The sequence below is a fragment of the Haliotis cracherodii genome, unplaced genomic scaffold, assembly GCF_022045235.1.
Source record: "Haliotis cracherodii isolate W230 unplaced genomic scaffold, xgHalCrac1.p SCAF_4, whole genome shotgun sequence".
Lineage (NCBI taxonomy): Eukaryota > Metazoa > Mollusca > Gastropoda > Lepetellida > Haliotidae > Haliotis > Haliotis cracherodii.
In genome coordinates, this window is record NW_027266297.1 from 58,889,651 (window position 1) to 58,909,141 (window position 19,491).

At 42.1% G+C, this 19,491-nt stretch overlaps 1 protein-coding gene and 1 pseudogene across 2 annotated transcripts; both read left to right on the top strand.

Annotated features, from left to right (window-relative positions):
- Positions 1-475: 475 nt before the first annotated feature.
- Positions 476-5,856, top strand: LOC139478746 (BTB/POZ domain-containing protein KCTD7-like). 2 transcript variants are annotated; one of them, XM_071261355.1, is made up of 2 exons: positions 476-604; positions 4,860-5,856. In XM_071261355.1, the coding sequence occupies exons 1-2, from the start codon at positions 599-601 to the stop codon at positions 5,508-5,510; spliced, it is 657 nt and encodes a 218-aa protein (XP_071117456.1). In that variant the 5' UTR covers positions 476-598; the 3' UTR covers positions 5,511-5,856. The 2 variants fall into 2 exon arrangements, with proteins under 2 accessions (XP_071117456.1, XP_071117458.1); XM_071261357.1 differs by lacking the exon at positions 476-604 and adding an exon at positions 1,980-1,988.
- A 4,160-nt stretch (positions 5,857-10,016) lies between these two features.
- LOC139479533 (BTB/POZ domain-containing protein KCTD14-like) lies at positions 10,017-19,206 on the top strand (annotated as a pseudogene).
- Positions 19,207-19,491: the final 285 nt, after the last annotated feature.

Here is a 19,491-nt window from a genome sequence, read left to right on the forward strand (position 1 = left end):
ATGGTATAGAAAACAGGATTGGTCGCCCATGTGAATAATACATTCAAGCCCTCGAACGCGTCTCCATCGAAACTCGTTCCACCCGTGAAGATCCGGGGTAGAATAGGTGTTCAGCAACTCATGCTTGCCGTAAAAGACGACTGTGAATCGGATAGTCAGGCTCACTGATTTGGTTGATGCATGTCATTGTATCCCAGTTGCGTTGATTGATGCTCATGATGTTAGTCGATAGATTGTGTGGTCCACACTCGATTATTTACAGACCTCCGTCATATAGCTGGAATAATACTATGTGCGGCGTTGAACAACAAACAAACAAACTCACTCGTCCTGTTCACATTCCCACTCAATGACACACTCCTCAGCTCCGCCGTACAACCGTATGAATAGAAAGATGAGTCATAATGCGACAGGGAAGTAGCCAGTTACATAATAGGATAAGTCCGCTGTTTCACTCCTTCCTAGAAACAAAACCGAAAGTAGACCATGTGGAGTTGATGGAAATTCCGACACGTCAGCTCTGATCTACACTCATGTCCAGCGCATTACTTCCAACACTCCTTCATTGAAAAGATGCTTTTCACCCAGTGACAGAACAATGGCGGTAAGTGTTACTGTTTTCACCCAGTGACAGAACAATGGCGGTAAGTGTTACTGTTTTCATGATCAACCAGTGACAGAACAATGGCAGTAAGTGTTACTGTTTTCACCCAGTGACAGAACAATGGCGGTAAGTGTTACTGTTTTCATCCAGTGACAGAACAATGGCGGTAAGTGTTACTGTTATCACCGAGTGAAGAAACAATGTCGGTAAGTGTTACTGTTTTCACCCAGTGACAGAACAATGGCGGTAAGTGATACTGTTTTCACCCAGTGACAGAACAATGGCGGTAAGTGTTACTGTTTTCACCCAGTGACAGAACAATGGCGGTAAGTGTTACTGTTTTCATGATCAACCAGTGACAGAACAATGGCGGTAAGTGTTACTGTTTTCACCCAGTGACAGAACAATGGCGGTAAGTGTTACTGTTTTCATCCAGTGACAGAACAATGGCGGTAAGTGTTACTGTTTTCACCCAGTGACAGAACAATGGCGGTAAGTGATACTGTTTTCACCCAGTGACAGAACAATGGCGGTAAGTGTTACTGTTATCACCAAGTGAAGAAACAATGTCGGTAAGTGTTCCTGTTTTCACCCAGTGACAGAACAATGGCGGTAAGTGTTACTGTTTTCACCCAGTGACAGAACAATGGCGGTAAGTGTTACTGTTTTCATCCAGTGACAGAACAATGGCGGTAAGTGTTACTGTTTTCATCCAGTGACAGAACAATGGCGGTAAGTGTTACTGTTTTCATCCAGTGACAGAACAATGGCGGTAAGTGTTACTGTTTTCACCCAGTGACAGAACAATGGCGGTAAGTGTTACTGTTTTCACCCAGTGACAGAACAATGGCGGTAAGTGTTACTGTTTTCATGATCAACCAGTGACAGAACAATGGCGGTAAGTGTTACTGTTTTCACCCAGTGACAGAACAATGGCGGTAAGTGTTACTGTTTTCACCCAGTGACAGAACAATGGCGGTAAGTGTTACTGTTTTCACCCAGTGACAGAACAATGGCGGTAAGTGTTACTGTTTTCATGATCAACCAGTGACAGAACAATGGCGGTAAGTGTTACTGTTTTCACCCAGTGACAGAACAATGGCGGTAAGTGATACTGTTTTCACCCAGTGACAGAACAATGGCGGTAAGTGTTACTGTTTTCACCCAGTGACAGAACAATGGCGGTAAGTGTTACTGTTTTCATCCAGTGACAGAACAATGGCGGTAAGTGTTACTGTTTTCACCCAGTGACAGAACAATGGCGGTAAGTGATACTGTTTTCACCCGGTGACAGAAAAATGGCGGTAAGTGTTACTGTTTTCACCCAGTGACAGAACAATGGCGGTAAGTGTTACTGTTTTCACCCAGTGACAGAACAATGGCGGTAAGTGTTACTGTTTTCAACAAGTGACAGAACAATGGCGATAAGTGTTACTGTTTTCTAGGAAAAACATACCACAAAGCGTAGAGTGTATTTCACAAACTTTCCTCATTTTCTGAAGTAATTATCATTTAATCAATAATAAATCTGAATCACTGTAACAGTCCCGGTCATATTCTGGTCAGTGCTATGTCTTATTTACTTGTCCACCTATACAAATGTTACCCTCGTTTCAAAAGGCTTTGTAAGATTAGAAAAACTAATTGGCCATGGGCTACTTAGGTCCTCCGTGCACCATAATGTCACCACAGTTTAAAGAGCTAATGCTGCGTCGTATATCAGTGTCATATTTAGGCGTTGTGTGTATAGCAACAGCTGCAGGATGTCAAATGTGCAGCTAATATTCATGTGTACAAGGGTTTAAGTACACGCTCTAGTGGCCTGATTGGCGTACAAATGGCTGTCCTTGGAGCGGAGAGTGCGTGCAAAGCATTCACATTTTTTCTGCTTGTCATAACCAGAAACCAAACAACATAAACGTTTCTACCTTACCTCAAGTCAGTTTGAGTTACACAATACTCCTCGCCTCATAGCTATGTGTGTCACAATGACCCTAAACATGTCACGAGTCAAATGATATTTTTAGGTCATTATTACACCAACTGATAAATCGTTGATCCCATGTGGCGCATGACCGCTTATCTTTCACCTACCCATCTTTGAGAAGTTTATTTGTCGCTATACGGCTGATCAGACATTACCGATACGACGTTAAACCTTAGCCAAGGACGCTCTTCCATATAAAGGTAAAACAAAACCAAATAGAAAAAGACTTACCACTGAACAGATTCGACGTAATTTGCCTGGTAAATATATTTATCCAGGTTGTCAATAAAAGTGTTTTCGGTGTATGATTGATAATTATAATTTTCCGATGAAGATTATAGTTACAATCACATGATTGCGAAGCCCTGGATTGTGATATTAAAGGAATATTGCTAAAAGTGGCCTGAAGCTTTACTCACTCACATACTCTTTCGTCTTTTGAATCGGGCGGTCGGTTAGCCTAGTGGTTAAAGCGTTCGCTCTTCGCGCCGAAGACCCGGGTTCGATTCCCGACATGGGTACAATGTGTGAAGCCTATTTCTGGTGTCCCCCGCCGTGATATTGCTGGAATATTGCTAAAAGCGGCGTTAAACCATAGTCACTCACTCATTCGAATCATAACGGGAATGAGTTGTGTACATATAAGTGAGTGAGTGAATGTGTTGCGTTTAACGTCGCTTTTAGCAATATTCCAGTTATATCACGGCGAGTCAGCTTAATGTGGGAGGAAAGCCCGAAGTGATGCAGGTCTCAGACGTTTATCACTTCGGTGAAACCGAGGGGCGACTGGTTACAGGCGGTTACCACATATAGATGCTCGCATTATAAATCACTGGTCTGCCTATCCAATTCTAATTTACGAGTCTCCCTGATATAGCCGGTGCCGACTGCAATACACTCACTTCACCACAAACGCATTCTGTCCCATATAAAAACAGAATTATTTAAGAAACTTATAGTGTGAGTGAGTTGGGTTTAAAGCCGCTTTTAACAGTATTCCAGTTATATCACGGCGTGTCAGCTTAATGTGTGAGGAAAGCCCGAAGTGATGCAGGCCTCAGACGTTTACCACTTCGGTGAAACCCACGAGCATAGATATGGTACTGACAAACTTAGAAACATAATTGGGGCGAACCGGGATTAGAACCCATAATCATAGGTTTCTGGCAAGTGCAAGGGACGCAACTCTGCACAGCGAATCGGGGCGCCTTAGACGACTGGGCCACCCGTGCCCCCACGTACCCATGTACAATGACTGATCAACAGCGATGTCCTTTATTCCTAGCTGCCTTTCTGAACGTTTGATAAGCTGGAGGTACAATGCACTCAATAACCTAACGTATTGACTTGTATCAGTACTGGCAATAGCATCTCTTCCACATGAACACCAGTTACTCTCAACCCGTGAAGATTCCGGGGTAGAATAGGTCTTCAGCAACCCATGCTTGCCGTAAAAGGCGACTATGGTTGTCGTAAAAGGCGACTAACGGGATCGGGTGGTCAGGCTCGCTGACTTGGTTGATACATGTCATCGATCCCAATTACGTGGATCGATGGTCATGATGTCGATCACTGGATTGTCTGATCCAGACTCGATTATTTTACAGACCGCCGTCATTTAGCTGGAATATTGCTGAGTGCGGCGTTAAACAACCAACCAACCAACCAACCAACCAACCAACCAGTTACTCTCAAGGATGAATACATGATGGGTGGAAAACAGGATCACATCACATTAGAAAACCCAGTTATTCCATTGATGCAATGATGCATGTGCTTGTGAAGGTGCCAGTGAAGAGGCAGGACTTCTCTCACCTTATGCCGGGTGTCATCACTACCAGTACTTGATAGCATGCTTCATCTTCCCGAGTCAAGGGAGTAAACTGACTAGAAAAGTCCATTTCCACCCTTGCCGAACAAGGCTGGAATTATGGAGTTACATTTATAGTCAGTTAACTCCCTTGCCTCGGGAAGATAAGCAGGCTTATGATACAGTCGGAATCGTACAATGGACTTCTATTAGAGATTTCTTATGATTATGGAAATGCTTGTGTCGTTTCTATTTATTATAACATTTAGATAACTGTTAGCATTGATTTACCGGTAATATGTTTCTAGGGAAAGCATTCATAAATCTTACCGTCTGGTATTTATTATTGGTTTCTAAGAACTATGAACCTTTGGAAAACATACAATATAAGTTCTAAAAAATGTCGGTATGTCATAGTTTCACCTTATATCTGGTCTTCTTCTATACATATGTTTCAGTTTCCTCAAATCATAGATCTAAATGTGGGAGGGCGGCACCTGAGCACCCGTATTTCAACTCTCACAAAATACCCTGATTCCAAGTTGGCCGATATGTTCAGTGGGGAAGATGTTATGCCAAAAGACAAAGATGGCCGGTTCTTCATCGATGCGGATGGCGACGTATTCGCTCACATTCTCAACTTCCTGAGGTACGAGATGCTGCCCCCTCCCGACCAGGCAGTGGCTGTACACAAATATGCCAACATTTTTGGCATTAAGCCTTTGCTTGCTAAACATTTACAGTGGGGACCAGTCTTTGCACAGGCTTTGAGAGACAAGTGGAAACGTGGAATAGCCGGGTATGACGACTGCCTGAATCAGGTGCGGGAAGGCCTGGTGGCAAGTCGGTATCACAGTGGTGTCTTGTACATCCAGTTCTCGGATTCCTCTCAACACATGTTCACTCTGTGCAAGGTGGCTGGTATTCCTGAGGGACATCAGGTCATCAACGTCAAATACTCCTCCTCCACAATGGATGGGACCAATCTTGTCCATTTCCTCAATGAGGATCTGAAGCGTATCGGTGTCCACCTTCAACCGGGGGAATTCCGACCAGAACCAAAGTGTGGTTGTCGCGTGGCGTTGCGGTACATGATAAAACATGAGTAACTGATGTACCCATAATTGTCAGATTGTGTGGTTTGGTACGATTAATGTATACCTCCCAGGCGAATAACATACAATCTACAGCAACCTATGCTTGCCGTAAAAGGCGGTTATGCTTGTCGTGAGAGGCGACTAACGGGATCGGGTTCAGGATGGCTGACTTGGTTGAAACATGTCATCGTTCCCAATTGCGTATGCTGATGATATCAATCACTGGATTGTCTGTTCCAGACTCGATTATTTACAGACCGCCGTCAAATAGTTGGAATATTGCTGAGTGCGGCGTTAAACAACAAACCAACCAACCAACACTTAGGCACAATCGTCGATTAAGCAACGTGGCACCGAGGTGTTTGAGAAGGTAACGAAAAATAACAAATAATTAATTGATGTAACTTGTTTACATTAATAAACAGGCGATGATAATCATATTCTCCTGCCAAAAGCATACATTATGAATATACAGCTAGTATGCATTTCAAGCTTTCTAGTGGAGAGTATAGTTGTATATAATGTTTATACTTGTGATTACGTATACACTTGTCTAGTGGTAGTGCGTCCAACCGGAGAGCGGAAGGTCCGGGGTTCGATCCCCGGCCATGCCATACAAAAAGACGTTGACTTGTGACGGTTGAGTCATGTGAATACATCTGAGTTGTGCTTGTATCATATGTATTGTTTAATAAAATACCTACATATTTTACTGTTGCTTTTAGTGTCTTTTTTCTTTGTTTGTTAACGCCGCACTCAGCAATAGTCCAGCTACATGACGGCGGTCTGTAAATAATCGAGTCTGGACCAGATACGATGACATGCATCAACCACGTCAGCCAGCCTGACAACCCGATCCCGTTAGACGCCTATTACGGCAAGCATGGGTTGCTGAAGACCTATTCTACCCCTGCTTTATGTGAGTAAAACGGATTTACTCCGCATAAACGAAAGGACGAGAAGGAGGAGAGACGTAAGTGTTCCAGACTGGGGACATTATCCACAGAAGGGAGAGATCCACGTTTGTCGCAGAACTGTCAGAATCGGAAATTCGAACAGACGATATGTGGACCTCGCAAGGCTAAGAGATGACCGTCTGTACTGTGAAATGTTTGTTACTCTTAAATAAATTTTCAAGAATTGTGACCCTGCTTCACCATTAGAAAACCATCCTGTCATCCTTCGTTGATAGATACTTTCAGGTGAAGGTTTTATCGTGGATGAATTCTCTTCATTTCGTGCTGAGAATCTCAGCTGCTTAAAGAGTTATGGTCATTTTAGGGAGATCAACCACATTTCCGTTTTCATAAAACATGACAATGACAGTGAAGTGCTAATGTTCCGGATATCCTATGCTAGAATGAGTGTTTGACTGTTGAGGACATTGCACTCATTGTTAGAATCGATCGTGTTCAGAAGTTGTTCTGGTATGGAATCGATGTTTCAAAGGAGATAATTTATTTACAATTTCCTAATTAAAAATCCTTAATTCCGTTCGGGCGTGATAACTTATCTGGACCGTTAGACGTTAAAGATTCTGGGTTAAGATTAGTTTTCAGCAACCCACGCCTGTCTAAAGAGGGGACTTGGTTGATGAGTGTCATCATATCCCAATTGCATAGAACGATTCTCATAATGTCAATCCCTGGATTCTTGTCTGGTTCTTACTCGATTATGTATAGATCGTCAAACAAACAAACATATTCCTTGTGATTTGAATAAGGTAGTGGTGATGATTCTGACTAACTTGCTGGTGTATATTTTATGTGCGCTCCATACTTCCAGTAAGAGAGGAGACAACTCACTTGCACTTACACAGACCCAGATCACGGTGAAATTACAGAATATCACTGTACCATTTCTGAGATATTATGTTGGTAAAGGATCATATTTATTTTTTATATTGTATGTATCTCTCATTCATTCTACACAAACAAAGAGTATTCAGTCAGCAATTACTACGTGACTCACATATGACAAAGCAGGATCTTTCGGTATAGATCCCCATACCCTTGTCAAGCAAGACTGAATGAAGAACATTGTACAGAAAATATATAGTAGGTGAAGCCTGTGCAAATAGTCTGTGAACTTGCAACATGGCAAAGATACAGTTAGAAGTGAAGTTTATCCCGTCTCAGCGCGATGGACGTATTCCATGTTTTTTCCGAGGATACATGTTCAAATCAAACAAGCAGAGCCTGAGTGTGTGAGTGAGTGAGTTAGTTAGGCTTAACGCCGCTTTGAACAAGATTCCAGTTATACCACGGCGTGTCAGCATGAAGTGGGATGAAAGGCCGAGGTGATGCAGGTCTCAGACGTTTACTGTTTTGGTGAAACCCACGGCACGGGTGCTGACACACCTAGAAACAAAATCGGGCGAACCGGGATTCGAACACATAATCATAGGTTTGCGTCGCCTTACATGACCAATCAAGAAGAGACATGATTGACAGTCTTGTGAGTGTTTCTAGAAGACGTGTCCTGCAAAAGTGTCCACAACGAATGTCATAACTCATGTAAATAAAATAATGACAAAAATGGTTATATGCACGGGTGGCTTAGTCGTCTAAGGCGCCGCGATTCGCTGTGCAGAGTTGCGTCCCGTTGACACGCCAGAAACCTATGATTAATGGGTTCGAATCCCGGTTCGCCCCGATTAGGTTTCTAGGCTTGTCAGCACCATACCCATGCTCGTGGGTTTCACTGAAGTGATAAACGTCTGAGACCTGCATCACTTCGGGCTTTCCTCCCACATTAAGCTGACACGCCGCGATATGACTGGAATACTGTTAAAAGCGGCGTTAAACACAACTCACTCACTCACTATGTAATGGCGGTCTGTAAATAATCGAGGTTGGACAAGACGATCCAGTGCTTGACATCATTATCATCAATTCATGCAATTGGGATCGATGACATGCATCAACCAAGTCAGCGAGCCTGACCACCCGATCCCGTTAGTCGCTTCGACAAGTATTGTCGCCTTTTACGGCAAGCATGGGTCGCTGAAGACCTATTCTACCCTGGATCTTCACGGACCTTATGTGTAGATGTATGTTAAACCAGTTCTACAATTTATAATACTATTTATTAAGATTTTAGTTTTAGTTTACTTTTAAGTACACTCAACAAGCAATAGTGAAACTACAATTAATTATATCAGCAAATAAGTTTTGAAATGGTCCCTGACAGTAATTCTCTTTTGCCTTTGGTCACATACTCCGATGTTAATAAGGTACCTGCCTGGAGTTTCAACAGGCCGACCTGCTTAAACAAGTCTCTGCATTCTGTCTTTTTGTACCCAAGCTGAATGCATCTCACCCCCATTGCCGCTCCCCAAATCACATCCTGTCACACCCAAACTGAAGATACTCCTGTAGCGTTAGCGCCTGTAGGAGAAAAGAAATGATAGCATGATAGCAACTAGAGCTGTACTTGTAGGTACGTTTCCTGCTAACAAAATGCTAATGGTTTAAAATCTTCTGTATATTTAAGTAACACTAAATCAATAAACCTATTGCGCAGTCCTCTGCAATTCTACTGAATTTGCTTGAGCTGCCCATGGGGCTCAATTGGAAATCTTGAGCAGGAGGAAAGCAGATTCCCACAGACTGGGAGTGAAGGACTAACCTCCATCTCAAGAGGCTCAAAAGAATTATGAACCTTTACAAAGGTTGTGATAGAAGGCATCACCAAATGCTGGAGTGCATCGGCTCTATTATAAATTGGCTTCACCATGTTTCAATTTCATGTGTTGTGTTTGATGTTTTAATTGAGTTAGAGGACTCTCTGTTTCGAAAGCAGATGTCAATATCACTTGGTTATTTTGAAATATTTGGGTTGTGGGGTGTGGGTGTGGGGTGTGGGTGTGGGGGTGGGGTGTGGGGTGTGGGGGGTGGGGGTGGGGTGTGGGGGGTGGGGGGTTATCACTCAATTGGTCACCGTTTACCCACAAAGAGGGCAGTTTGATTAGAGGCCATTGACACTTTGGCAGCTGGAGTCGTGGAAGAGAAAGTGGTTGAAAACGTCTTGGTGGAAGGTGTTTGGAATGGAGGAAATAACGTTTTGGCCTCTGTGTTGTCCTCTATGTTGTCCTCTGTCATGTCTGACATACAGCCTGTACCGTCTCTTACACTGCTAGAATTCAGTGTCGACACCTGTCATTTCAACCTCCGATACTTAATGATCACTTTATTCATTATGATGTAACTCCTATGATTACTGATTGATAACGTTGGATAAAATTATATCTACGAGGGGCGTTCAACAAGTTTTGCAACTTGGGCATTTCTGATTACACAAACAATTTCAACTTTTGGCAGGTGTGACACTAGTCATAACATTAGGTTGACACGTGTCATAACAAGTTCCAGACACAACAATAAGTTAGGTGTGATGGCTTCATTCACCTAAGGGTGGTCACAATCATGGATTCTCTCAAACATGAACAATGCTCTGCAATAAAGTACCAAGGAGGGATGCAAAGCAAAAGAAATCCATGATCGCACGTGTAAAGTGATGGGTAAGGATGCTCCTGACAATTCTACAGTTTGCCGTTGGTCTCTACAGTTTAAAAGGGGTAGGGAGTCCATAGATGATGACCCACGGTCAGGCAGGCCATCAGATGCCACCCTAACGGAAACCATTGCTGCTATAGAAAGAAGAATTTTGTCTGACCGACGAGTAAAAGTATCTGAACTTTCTAGGGAATTCCAAATATCAGTTGGAACTGTTGTAACCATTATTCGTGAGCATCTTGGTATGTCCAAGATATCTGCAAGATGGGTACCTACAAACCTCAGAGCTCAAGATCGCCATCAGAGAACTGAAAGTTGTCGAGGACCTCCTGGATCTCTATACTGCTGATGGAACCGGATTTCTTTCTCGTCTAGTGACAGGTGATGAAACATCGATCTACCACTGGGACCAAGAAACTAAATTGGAATCCATGCAATGGAAGCAGCCCAATTCTCCGCCTCTGAGGAAGTATCGAACTCAACCATCGACTGGCAAGGTAATGGCCACCATATTTTGGGATGCAAGAGGCATATTACATGATTGTGGTTTCGAACAGTTATATCACCCAACCTACAGCCCAGACTTAGCCCCCAGTGACCATTTCCTGTTCCGGCAAATGAAATCTGCCCTGCGTGGTAGACACTTCAAGGATGAAAAATACAAAAAGACTGTCACAGAGGCGTGGTTAGAGGTCCAATCTGCGGATTTCTATAAAAGTGGTATTAAAAGCTTGAAGGACAAATGGAATAAGTGTATTGAGGTGAATGGAGATTATATTGAAAAATAAAATTGCTAAAGTTATTCTGCGACTTGGTCTTATGTTGAAGTTGCAAAACTTATTAAACGCCCCTCATAATATGTTTTCATCCTGCGAACAGGACGTGTCATAAATTGATTTTAAATATTACTTTGAATAAATGACTCAAATGTGAATAACTTAACTTGGTCTCATCGTTATATAACTTAAATAATGCCGATGGGCCGTTAAAGTTTAACTCACTCACTCTTATCTTTCAACCGGATAATATATTAAAGTTTTAGATTGGGCAGGTTCACAGACAAATAAATCGCGCCGAGGTCAAGGTTTAAGTTTGCACAGTGCATATTTCCTTCTGTTTATCTTATCATGAACAAGATCACAATGCAATATTACCGGGACACAACTCCACGCGTTTCTGCATTCGTAGTTACACAGCGACTTTAGGTAGGTTGCCTTCTATAATCTCTCTACCAGTCGACATTAGGGTAGGACGCTTCTGGAATTGTATGTTATCGCTTTATTATCACCCTAATGGTGACGTCACGCTATTGTTGTTGCAGTTGATTTTGAACCAGGAATTCACTGGCAATTCGTGCAAAATTTAAAAAAGTAAAACTGACTCAACGATTTTTGGTCATTTTCATTATCGTTGAGAGAAATTATCAATCTCATTACGGTAGAAGTCAGAGAAATCACATGAATGTTCGTGTCTCGTTTATTCTACTTCCGGAATCAGAGAAAGCAGAGATGCTTAAAAATCTCTTTGTTTAACATATCTTTCTCGGAACCAATGTAGAGGGCAGAGGAGGTGGGACAATTTGCAATGATTAAAGAATCGCTATACACGGGGATAGAAGGTATGAGTTTAATTTGGACTAGACTGGGTAAACTTGCAACGAATTAATCTGGATTCAGCTTTAACCTGTGTGTGTGTGTGTGTGTGTGTGTGTGTGTGTGTGTGTGAGCTAATACGCACATATTCGCGGGTTCTTTCCACAGCTGCTTTCCAAATCCAACACTCCATGCTTTTGTGTATATAATATCATTATGTATTGTGAACTGTATTACCAGCCTGGAGAGACAGTGCAAACTACACACACTCAAGAGACCTGCCTTAAAATGATCCGTTACTCATATTATTAAACACTTGTTTGCCTGGCCCAGAACCGATTATTTACAGTCCGCCCTAATATTGTTAGATTACAGGTACATCATAACATGCACGCATTAGCTCATCACAACGAGCTGTAAAACAGCCGGAATATCCAAATAACTCCAAAGCGAGAGTACATGCGTGATGGTGTAGGTAGACGCGTGCAAGGTGTGACTATGAGGGATCGTGTCTAGGTTAACATGACCTGTAACCTGGCTAGGGCGATTTCAGTTTACAGTTTACAGCAATATGATTTCTTTGTGATTGACCCCTGTGGTCACATTATAAAGTTCATTACAAATAAACATAGTATCATCAAATATTAAGGCTTGTTCTACCTTTCGAAATTTGGTCAGTTAGGTAATTGCATTATATTCTTTCAGATAGAACTTGTTGGAAGTATCATTCTCACTCGCAAACCTCAGTGCAGGGCATATCCCAGATTCCAGCTGTGTATCATTTATTATTTCCAAGCACCATACAGGTGCGCCAAGGTGTTAAACGTCTTAGCACGTGTATTAATGTTGAGAATTGAGATAAACACCGCTTGTACAGTATTTCATTCAGGGCGATTCTGGGTTTTTTTAAAACACGATCATATGTTTCTAAAGGATGCAACTGTGCATATCACCTTGCTTTAGACGACATGGCCACTTGTAACCCCATCTGTCAGTAATCCAACTTATAACCCCAACTAAACTGTTGAATTGTTGTTTAAAGTGGTCTTTAACAAACCATTCACTCAAATTGACAGGAACCAACTCACATTCTTAAATTTACCCCGCTTTTCTTTTGTTTCTAGATAGAAACCTACAAGCAATACTCGACACCCTGAACACGGGATTATTACTTACAACTGTGGACTTCACAAAGTATATTTTAACATTATGCAGGTGAGTGTACGATGTCAATGTTTTGCCTATTGAAACTCTGTGGTTCAAGAAAAAGTGTCAACATTTACTTCACTGCATATCGAGTGTGAGGATGAGTAGGCATCTAAGTTTACAGTGGCAAAGTGTCCAAACCGTGTGTATCAGCCCCAGTGCGATGAGTCTACCGAAACATGTTATTACCCAAATGCTACCGGTAGGGCAGGACATACTTCCCCTTTTCGCGAACACCTGGTGTCATCACTTTTAGTGATCCATTCAAATTGTTACCGCTGTTTTGTCTTTTACGCCTCAAAATATTGTTCTGCGGATAATAATACTCGATACTTTTATGCCCTGGCGTTGGCGGTATATTATAATTCACCGCATCAAAAACATTTGTGCCTAGATTGTGTAAAATCTGAACAAATCACAAATTCACGTCAAAGGAATTGTAATCTATTAAGAACCTTAACTCACTTTGCATAAGAGAAAGGAGAAAGGCAAACTGGAGTTCTCTATTTAATTAATGGAGTAGGGGTAGAGTGAGTGAGTGAGTGAGTGAGTGAGTGAGTGAGTGAGTATGTAACGTCACATCGGCAGTATTTCAGCCATATCGTGAAGAGAGGTTATGCATTAATAATACAAATATTTAGATTAAATAAAAACCTGTCAAACGATGGACAGTACAATAACTAAAATTTCTCAGATGCGATGTAAAACTAGTTGAGAATATTAAAACGCAGGAAGTAAGAGTGTGGGTAGAATAGGTCTTCACAACCAATGCTTGCCGTTATCTGCGACTGACGGGATCGGGTGCTATACACAGGTGCAGGACGCACATATCTGAAAGAGAAAAACAAAATAATCAATAATTAAAGTGATGGCATACCTAATCTCTCACGGTAAACAGCCAGTGCACAGAGAACACAGCAAACGCTATCTTTACAGGACTAACATCGAACTACCAACTCGTGTTTCGTAGTATGTCTTCTAGTGTAATTACTACTTGCGTTAGGTGAAGAATTTCCTGTTCACTTTGGCACAATGATACCTTAGTGTCTCGCGGGATCGTCGCATACATCTGCCTCCAGCGCGGAAACATGCCTTGATGGAAGATTCAGATACATGTATTAATAAGCACACAGCTGGGTATCGGTCTTGCAATATCAGATATCAAAATCAGTTCAGACTGTCACAAACTAGCTTTAAGATGTTGTGTTAGGCCAGAGAGCCTAGCTGTCCTCCATACTTTCCAGAAATGTAAGCGAAAGTATATGTTCTACATTAAAGCGGCCTTGAATATCTAGTTTTCCCTCAATACATTACGATTGAGACCTGTGAAGATCCGGGGTAGAATGGGTCTTCAACAGCCCCTGTTTGTCGTAAGAGGCGACTAACGGGATCCGGTAGTCAGGCTCGCTAACTTGGTTGATGCATGTCATCGTATCCAAATTGCGTCGATTGATGCTCATGATGTCAATCACTGGATTGTCTGGTCTGCTGAGTAAGGCGTTAAACAACAAACAAACAAAATGAGGTAGGTGGCATATCCACCGTCATATGTAGCTTGATTCCATGATGTATATACATTGAATTTTGTCTGAATCCATTCGATGTTTGTCGTAATTGGGAAACATGCATCATTGCCTCATATGATATTCTTATCTTTGGCACATTACATGTGTTGGTTGGTGAGTTATCAAATTACTGAATCAAACTGAATGTCCTTTTTCATGTTCAAATACATCAGTTGCTGTAAACAAGCCAAATGACTATTTAGCTTGAGTCATATTTGGAAAGTATTTTTCATGTTATACGCGGTGTGTGTGAAATCAATATTTATTCTGAAACCACTCTTAGACCAATTAATCATTGTCATGTGCGTTTCATGTACCTTAAAAAGTCTTATCTGAGTGTATGTACATACTAGCCTGTTGGGATTCCTGGAAAGAATAGGTCCTTAGCAACAAGGAAATGAACAGAGCAATTTACGCATTAAATGTGTACATGGTCTCGCGTAGGTTTCTTTCACCCCGAAATGATATCTGTACATTCTCGGAAATGTAAATCGTTGAAAAGAAATATATTTCTGGTTGTGTTATCATTCAGGCTATGTATATAGTGCATTTTAATTTGACCAATTGGTCTAATTTAAGAGATAAACATACCATCCTTTTCATGGAGCTAGGTTACCTGTAAATATGCGCCAAGTTGATTCTGGAGCATGATCGAGAAATAAGTTAGTTCAGAATGTAAATATTAGCTTCGATGCGACCATTAAATCAGTGCTTCAGTCAGAGGCGGTTATTGTGATTTGACACCTTTGATAGACCAATGAGAATCGAGTATTTTCTAAATGTAAGGTAGAATCACATGTGCATTAACAATGTGTTGTATTTCAGGATTCTCAAGTTGTAGACTTAAATGTGGGTGGTCGACATCTGACAACCTCCCTGTCCACCCTCACCAAGTACCCGGACTCCATGTTGGCCACCATGTTTAGTGGAAGGCATCCGGTAGCCAAGGACAAAGATGGCCGCTACTTCATAGATGTAGATGGGGATGTGTTTGTTCATATCCTCAACTTTCTGAGATTCAGGAAAATGCCTCCACCCGAAAGAGCATCAGAGGTTAATGAATATGCAGAGTACTTTGGATTAGAGGAACTGAAGGCACCTGTCCTCGAAGACTTCGAACAAGTGCTTTACGGAATATGGAAAAAGAAGCTACCTGACTACCAAAGTCTTTGGGATTGTGTGAAAAGTAAATTGAACAATATCAACACAAGTTACTTTTACATTCGCACAAGAAGTTTTGATTGTCAACACTTAAGGATTACAGAAACAGTGACCCCAAGCAATTATGACACCATTGGTTTAGATTTCGACCCAAACCCATCTATCTTTTTCAATCTTCTTGCAGTAGACCTGAAAAGACGTAATATCTTCACCGACTCTTGTCTGAGGGTATGCCCGGTTTGTGGTCGTAAAGCAGCAATGGGATTCAGAATTGGACGGTGATCCAAATTGTCACACATTGAGTCGACAGATAATTTTGATGAAAGGAATGTGAATCAGCCGTGGCATGGGTGGAGAGCTCTGTTGCCTACTGCTGTGATCTTGAAGCGCTGGGTCATTGGTTAATGTTCGTCTAATTGATGATCAAATCTAGCAAGACCTACTAGTATTATTACGGAACATTTCTTTTCAATGTATATAAACTCAAATAGGATACTAATGCAAGACAACTGTTAACAGAGCGATTAACGTTTTGCTGCTTCTCTAGGTTCTTAATTTCCCTTGGATTTCCGTGTCAGAATAGGTCCATGGTATGCCATACGTGTTGCAAGTGCCGACTAGGGTGGATACACTGGCTGACTGTCACTTGTACCAGGGTTTTAGATGATGTTAAATAGCTGAAATATTGCTGACTGTGGCGTAAAACAAATCCGTTGCCATTGTGCCGAACCAGGTGTTTTTTGGTCGCTTTTATGTAAGGCCAGGACACAAACATTTTTAAAATGAAAATTGTTACTTTTGTGCTTACTTTTTGACATACAATGTATGTACAATGTAAAAGAATGTATGTGAATATCGTTAATAGCTGAATTGATTAAAGCTTGCAGTATACTGGGTTCCTTTTCACTCTTGACTTGTTTTGAACCCATTGTGAGAGTGATGAAGAGTATTCAGAATTCAATGTTGGTCTTGGTAAAAACAAAATGTTCCTCGTGTTGGTTCAGTAACAGTAGACATCTATTTAATGTGCGCTTCCTAATCACGACACGAAAAGCATCTTTTCTGACGTTTTGAAAGGTGTTGGTATTGATGAAAATGCATACATTTTGCAAGCATTCCAAATCATTTGGTTATATTTATATGTATGCCTAGTTTGGGAATGTTTGGAAATGTTTGAGAAATGCACACACTTACATCAGTGTCCATACCCGCCTACAATCTTGCAGCTGTGTTATGTCATGTGGCAGCAGGTAGCGACACACAAACAAATTAATAACTTTTTCATGTGTACACATGTATTTGTGTTATTTGGACAGTTTACAATTTCAAACCTTATTTCAAACGTTAGAAATGAAACATTTCCCTTAAACTTCCCGGTACAGAAATATATAGGGAATTGTACAAGATGTTTGATGCAGGTTTGGCATATATGAGATAAGATTGGCACCCTAATGTTTTAAATACCAAGAGAAATACAAGCAGAATCAATAACTTTTGTCACTTTATTTCCTTCCATGACCATGTACAGGCATCAAGGCACCCTCAAACCTTATGAAATATAATTTGATAAGGATCACTAGGTGATATGTGTGTAAGTTACCACAAACATAACAAAAGACATGACTCTGACTCAGAAACGTGTTTAATCATGTTATGAATGAAAATTCATGAACGGCATGAACTTGTATCAATATGGAATGTTTGAAATCTGCAAACACCAAAAGGCATTTCATTAAAAAATGTTAACAGCAAACAAGAGAAAGAATTACACAGTTATGAGGGATAGTCCATCATTACACTTGTCAATATCGAGTATGACCTCCCCTTGCATCAATGACGGCCTGACAACGTCGAGATATGCTGTCAATAAGCACCCGGATGTTCCCAATGGGAAGGTTGTTCCACTCTTCCACGAGGGCATGTCCGAGCTCTGCCAAAGTCGTGGGTTGTGCTCTATGGCGTGAAAGGGCAACCTGCAGCATGTTCCAGACATGCTCAATCGGGTTCAAGTCCGGCGAGCGCGCTGGCCAATCCATGCGGACAATTGTCTCCTGCTCAAGGTACTGCTCAACCACCCTGGCACGATGAGGACGGGCGTTATCATCCATCAGGATGAACTCAGGGCCAACAGCACCAGCGTAGGGTCTGACGTACACATCGAGGATCTCATCCCGTTACCTCACCCTCGTCATTGTTCCTCTCTCTAGAACATGTAGATCTGTCCTTCCATCTCTGTTGATTCCACCCCAGACCATGATGGAACCACCACCATAACGGTCATGTTCACTGATGTTGGCATCATGGAAACGTTCACGTTGTCGTCGCCACACCCGCTGCCTCCTGTCTGTAAAGTCCAAACAATACCTGGACTCATCGGTGAACAGAACTGGAACCCAATCGTTCCGTGTCCAAGTGTCATGATCTTCAGCCCATTCCAATCGCTCCCGCCGGTGTCGAACAGTCAGGGGGATTCGGACACATGCCCTTCTCGAGTAGAGACCTGCATTGTGAAGACGATTCCGTATCGTCTGAGTGGACACATTCACCCCCGAGGCGTTCAGGAGGTCGTTACGTAGGCTGGTTGCTGTCCAGAAGGGATGACGTCGTGCCTGAAGAGCCACAAAATGATCTTGGCGTTGGGTTGTCGACCTCTGACGACCTCCCCCATGTCGGTGTGCTGCTGTACCAAAATTTTACTGTCGGGACCAGGCCCTGCTTACAACGCTCTGGTTGACGTTTAGTGCATTGGCAACGTCACGTTGTGAATAGCCAGCATCAAGCATTCCAATACATCTGCCCAGTTGTTCTGTCGTCAGGCGACGCCTTACACGTTGAGGGGGCATTGCGTAGATAAACGTAGTGTAAACACTCAATTGAGTTTACAGTTTCAGAATGAATCAGACACCGTTGCCTGATTGGAAATCGTGCAATGGTAGCAAAAGCATGAACTGTGATGTGAAACGCATTTCCCATGGCATGAAATGCACGTGCACGTGTGTTGGGGACGTTTTTGATTTCACTTGAACACAATATTGCCAGTTATGCAGTTATTTTGTTTTTTTATAACGAAAAATATCTACGATCCTTATCAAATTTTGAGTAGTATACATTGGAAATATATGGACATATAGCTTCTAGTAATTTGATCTCTGCATACGCTCGGTATTCATGCATTGTCTGTATACAAAGACAGAGCTCGTTATGCAGGACAAAGAATGCTCAGTACACTCCCGACCATGCAGTTGCTGTAAACAAATATGCAAACATTTTTGGCATTATCCCTTTGCTTAAAAATTTACAATGGGGACCAGTCTTTGTGCAGGCTTTGAGAGACAACTGGAAATGGGGAATAGCCGGATACGACGACTGACTGAATCAGGTGCGGGAAGGCCTCATGGCAAGTCGGTATCACAGTGGTGTCTTGTACATCCAGTTCTCGGATTCCTCTCAACACATGTTCACTCTGTGCAAAGTGGCTGGTATTCCTGAGGGGCATCAGGTCATCAACGTCAAATATTCCTCCTCCACAACGGATGGGAGCAATCTTGTCCATTTCCTCAATAAGGATCTGAAGCGTATCGGTGTCCACCTTCAGCCGGGGGACTTCCGACCAGAACCAAAGTGTGGTTGTCGCGTGGCTTTGTGGTACATGATAAAACATGAGTAACTGATGTACCAATAATTGTCACATTGTGTGGTTTGGTGCGATTAATGTACACTTCCCAGTCGAAAGACATACAATCTACGGCAACATATCCTTGTTGTAAAAGGCGACGATGCTTGGCGACTAACGGGATCGGGTTGTCAGGCTGGCCGACTTGGTTGAAGCATGTCATCGTTCCCAATTGCCCAGATCGATGCTAATGATATCAATCGCTGGATTGTCTGGTCCAGACTCGATTATTTAACAGACCGCCGTCAAATAGCTGGAATATTGCTGAGTGCGGCGTTA